Consider the following 5,767-nt stretch of genomic DNA (forward strand, 5'->3'; position numbering starts at 1 on the left):
GACATGTGCGTCACCTCCAACAATTGATATAACACCAAATTCGGGGATTCATACACTTATAACCAAGTTTAGAAGTGTTACGTACCTCAAACTGTGTAATTCTTTATACTGCTATGCCTTTGCCTCGCGAATCGACCGCCGAATGCCTCCAATCTAGTCATAATTAATTCCATTCAGTCAATACAAATTGTGGGAATTAATTCTATATGAAAATTCTACATTTTCAATAAAAATCAAAATTCAACCCAAAAAACAGTGGGCCCCACGTCTCGGAATCTGGAAAAAGCTACAAAATATGAACGCCCATCCAACCACCAGTCCAACCATACAAATTTTACCAAATTTCGACATCAACTCGACCCTTAAATCATCAATTAAAATCTTTGAAGATTTCTACCATATTCAATCCAATCTTTACCTATTTGAACTCAACAATCTTCCCACAAACCTTATTGGTACAAGTATGCATAAATATTACTCTCACACCCAAGAATTATACTCCCAATCACCTATTTTTACCCAAACTAGAAATTGAAGACTAGGTTTGAACCTTACTTCTTAGTTGAAGATTTTGTGATATTTCCTTGTTGGATTTCAAAGCTTAAACAAGATCTTGATGAACAAAGCACTTGGGTTTCTTCCTCTATTTAGAACTCTCACTTTTCTCTAAAATGACAGATTTTTGCTCCAAAATGAGCTTCAAGGGCTATATATCGAAGTTGGCTTGGGTTATAAAAATTAGAAAATAGACTCTCCGAACTCAGGCCTGCGATCACAGAGTGGACCGCAGAACTACCGTGCGGCCTGCAAAATGGACCGCGAAATTAATCCCCAAAAATTGGGTTGTTTGGTGTTTGGTTTGCGGCAAGTTTGCGGCCCGCAGACCTGTTCTGCGGTCGCATCATGTAGCGCAGAACTTGTCTCTGAAAATCTCCAAGTTGATTTCGCGACAAGTTTTGCGGTCCGCGAAATAATTCTGCAGTCGCAGAATTGACCGCATAATGGTCCTCAAACTTGGCTCGTTTCTGCTGCATTCTGTGGCACTTATGCGGCCCGTATAATGAATCTGCGATCGCAAATTCGACCGCGAAATCGCCTTCTTCGGCCAAAAGTTTTCATTAATAATTTAGTGCATTCTTCAACCCAAAAAGTCCGAGCCGAATTTCTACTATATTTGTACTAATTAATCTACCTCGACACCATAAAACCTTAATTTCTTTAGCAAAATTTTCTGGAGTATTACAGTTCCTTATATGTTTTGTACCCATATACAAGGGTGGCAGATTATATGATAGGGAGATAAAATAGTATGGAATTACTCATGTGTTGGTACATTTTGATTGATATTTAAAGAAAAATAAGGTTTGTGTTATTGTAAAAATAATAACCTCAGTACAAAACATTAAAAAATGCATTTAACCATCGTTCTTATCCCTTTTGGAGAGTATCTTGATATAATTGTAAAATTAACCACATCAATTTTGAAAAGTATCATGAAGATTTGCGTATGATATCTTTTCTATTAGATATTCTAAAATATATTTAGATAGAAAATTAACTGTTAAACTCTTAGATTGTCTTCAAGGGAAAGCTATTGAATATTTTTTTGTTGAAAATTTAGATATGAATCTTTGCCAATTCAAGTTGCAATTATAAAGTTCTTCCATCAATGTTGAAAAAATTAATTTTTTAAGGTAATTTTAAAATATTTTTCTTAGAGTTTAAATCTTTATACTTTTAGTTATGAATTTATTAATAATGTATTAGCTTTCTTCAATATTTAACTAATGAAATATGCATATCTTTTGGGATTTTAAATTTGAATATTTTGTTATCTTTTATATAAAAAAGAAAAAGTAATTAATCTTTGAATAATTTTTGTCGACAACAGCCAAAAGAAAGCAAGACAGTTATAGAAAGTGTTGGACTGTATTAGGTCTTAAGGTATCTGATGCACATTACTCCCTTTGTCCCTTTTTAGCTGTCAAGGTTACCAAAAATATTTGGCTCAAAATACTTGTCATTTGAAAAAATCAAAATAAAATTAATCATTTTTTTCATATTTTCCCTTAATATTAAATAGTCTTGAAAGTAATACTATTAATAGAGTACATATTAAAGAGTTATAAAATAACTAATCAAAAGTACTTCTTATTTATGAATTCTTATGGAGCGTAAAATAACATGGTAATTAAAAAGGAATGGAAGGATATTCCATGTTTCGAAAAGAAATTAGGTAACTAAAAGGTGAGAAGATATAACAAATATTATTTTATATGCCTCTAGAAGTTTATACAAATAGGCTGTTCTATTTGAATAGGAAAGCAAACAACAAATAAAAGAAAAAAAATGCTAAAGAACATTTTTGCTCGACTTCTTCATTGTTCCAAGATTTGATGGAAGTAATACTACTCTAGGAATCGAAGTAATAACATCCTTTACGGATCCGTAAGCCTAAGGGCCGTCAGATCGGGCTCAGGCTCAGACTGAACACCCCATGAGCCCGATACCAAGCTCATAGGCGAGCCCATATCAGTGTTAAAGTTAAACAAGACTTTAACCTTGTCCATCAAATCTGAGCTCTGGGATATCAACTCAGTTGACCCGAGCTCAACAACACCATCAGTTGAAGGAATACAAACCATAGTCTGAAGCCCGTATCCTTGGGCCTGTCGGGCCCGTTCGCAATGGGAAGCAGCTAATCTCTCTGATTCAGTAACCCAAATCGGGCTTGAACTATGCATTGCCAGGCCCGGAAGCCCGCTTCCGTTAACAAACGACTGGGACATTGAAATCAGAAAAAACCATTCAGTATCTGTTACTTCTTCGTCCACAACGTCATTTTCACTACTAGTTTGTATGCCGGAAATTAAAGAATTCACCTCCCGGAAAACTTTTTTCCGGTGTTCTTGCTCCGCGATAAAATAAGGCGAAAACGACATCGTTTTACACTTATTCTTGTCTTCTTCCCCTATATAATACCCATTACCCCACCTCAACACCAAAGGGCTCGCGAAATCCACGACGTCCGATTGCCAGAATATGCCATACGTCCACGCTTCGCGAGCTCCCTCGATTAATGTCTGGAGTCGCTGTTGCAGTGACTCTACGCTGAAATACGCCATCGACTTTAATGGGTCTCCGGTAGTCCCCGTCACTGACACCAACGCCGGAGAAGCTGAAGTCCGGGGAGTTGGTGTAGTACTGCTCCATATATTATTGTTCATCGTTGGTAATCTATAGTCCGTCATTCCATAAAACAAAAGAAGAAGAAAAACTCCTAAATCAATTTACGTCTGTTTGTTTGTTGATGAACAAAGTGGAAAAAAATGGTAGATGTAGGGAGAGAAAATGGAGAGGAAAGTTTGATAGTATAGAATTTAGAGTGAGTTTTTAGGTATATATATATTCATAAACCCAACAAAAAAACACAAAAAATTGTTTGGTGATAAGAACGAATGAGTGAAAATGTAAAGAGTTTGTTAGGAGAAGGAAAGCCGGCGCGATTATTATGGTTTTACTAGCACTTGGTTACTAAAATCTAGTACAGTAGATGTAGGTAAAGTATTTGTTAACTTTTTTTTACTGCTTTCTTGTGTCGACACGTGCTCTATTTGGTACTGTAAAACTTGGTTTGGTCATTGCTCACTCTGCTCCATACTCAAAACTTTTTGACAGTTTTTACCACTTAGGTAGTGTTAAAAATATCTTACGTTATCATCGGTGTAGGTAGTTTTAGCGATTTAATTTTGCCAAACAGTATATTTTAAAAGAATACTAATCTACTTCATAGCTCCGTTAAAACTTTCATCTCTTCGGAATAACAACAACAACAATAATTGTATATGGTCGAAATCAGGTATGCTTGATTTCCTAGACTCGATGGGTCGCCTTAAGCTCGAATTCAGGTTAGATCGAGTTCGAGCTCGATGGACCAGGCTCAAGCTCGATGACACAGTACAAGGCTAGAAGAATTAAGCGTTCGAGGAACGTTGGAGCCTAATATGACTAGGCCTCGAGATAATGCCGTTATGGATTTGTAACAGAATGGGCAAGATTCCTGCCACGTCCCTAAAATCATAGTGTAAATTCCGGAATAGATTTGTACGAATCCGTACTAGGCGGTTAAACAACTGTCCTAATAAGATTATTTACTGTAAATAGAAATGTACTATTTAGGGTTTTCCCTATTATATAAAGGGACCCCCAATCATTTGTAGACATCATCTAATTATTAGCAAAAAATATACTCTCTTACTTTTTCGCTCATTATTCATTAGAATTGTCATTTAACTTTATTATTCTTGCTTTATTGTTCTTGGTCCATCTCGAGGTCTTTTTGGCTCGAGGTCGATACTGCCTAGCAACACTAGTTTGATTCACTCATTTCTTTCATTTATATGTTATACTTCTTGATTAATAGTTAGTATTGAACTAAATCACATATCTTTAAAACTACAAACCAAATTTAATTGTTACTCGTATTTGCGAGGTAAACAGTTTGGCGCCCGTCGTGGGGCTAAAGATAATAATGATTATTTCATTATTGATTCTCATAACACACATTATTTTTATACTTTTTCTTGTCAAGAATTTTTTATTCTCAGGCTAAAACATGGCAAACTCGCAAAACGCACTTGTACACGACAATGATGGTCTAAAATTTCATGGGGAAAACAACAATACAGGGGTCAGTACACCACCAATAAACCCTGGGGAAGCGCCAAATATGGAACCAGTTGATGTTAGTTCACACATTGCTCTGAACGCAGATTTAAGCACAAACCTCGGAGGGAGTGTACACATGAAAGCTCAATCTGGTAGCCAAGGAACGCATGGTATATGAGATGGGGGAGTCAGCCTCCAAGTGATATTCGAGATGCTACAAGCTCAACAGTCCATTGCTCAACTTCAAAGTCAGAACAAAACTCCGAGTGTAGCCGAACCAGAAAACACTCGACGTGTTGAACTGGCGCCAGAGAGATCAATGGTAGTGGCTCGAGGACTGACCCCATAATTATGAGGATGCTCGAAGAACTCACCAAGAGGATCGAGTCCGGTGAAAAGAAGATTGAGGATAATGACAAAAAGGTGGAGACTTATAACTCTAGTGTCGATCAAATACCGGGGGCACCTCCGGTCTTGAAAGGTTAGGTTGCCAAAAAGTTCATACAAAAGTCGTTCCCTCCGAGTGAGGCTCCGAAGCCTATTCCTAAAAAATTTCGTATGCCCGATATACCCAAATACAATGGGACAGCCGACCCTAACAAACATATTACTTCATATACTTGCGGGATGAAAGGAAACAATTTAAATGATGATGAGATCGAATTGGTATTGTTGAAGAAATTTGGGGAAACTTTGTCAAAGGGAGCCATGATTTGGTATAACAAATCTCCCCCAAACTCTATCGATTCGTTTGCTATGTTAGCAGACGTCTTCGTGAAAGCACATGTCGGGGACATAAAGGTGGCAACGAGGAAATCTAACGTTTTTAAGATAAGACATAGGAACGATGAGATGTTAAGGGAGTTCGTATCGTGATTTCAAATGGAGCGAATGGAATTACCACCGATCTCAGATCATTGATGTCACACCTCCTTTTTCACCTACACCCTTGTAAGGGTATAATGGAGTTTTTCCAATTAAAGGACAATCGAAACGGGATTTATATTAAGAAATTCAGAGTCGCCACTTGGGAGATTCATGGTGTCCCAAGTCACCGGTTGAATCCCGAATCGAGGAAAATATTGACTCTGTTTAACAG

General features: G+C 37.1%; 1 protein-coding gene across 1 annotated transcript; it reads right to left on the bottom strand.

Moving 5' to 3' along the window:
* Positions 1 to 2,438: 2,438 nt before the first annotated feature.
* Positions 2,439 to 3,251, bottom strand: LOC107759556 (transcription factor MYC1-like). Its single transcript, XM_016577521.2, has one exon. It carries the CDS (start codon positions 3,249 to 3,251, stop codon positions 2,439 to 2,441), a length of 813 nt encoding a protein of 270 aa, XP_016433007.1.
* Positions 3,252 to 5,767: the final 2,516 nt, after the last annotated feature.

The sequence above is a fragment of the Nicotiana tabacum genome, chromosome 22 (genome assembly GCF_000715075.1).
Source record: "Nicotiana tabacum cultivar K326 chromosome 22, ASM71507v2, whole genome shotgun sequence".
In the NCBI taxonomy this organism is placed as follows: domain Eukaryota; kingdom Viridiplantae; phylum Streptophyta; class Magnoliopsida; order Solanales; family Solanaceae; genus Nicotiana; species Nicotiana tabacum.

What these genes read in the sequence shown, in the direction of transcription:
- LOC107759556 (XM_016577521.2), bottom strand. Translation starts at nt 3,251, where the DNA reads ATGACGGACTATAGATTACCAACGATGAACAATAATATATGGAGCAGT.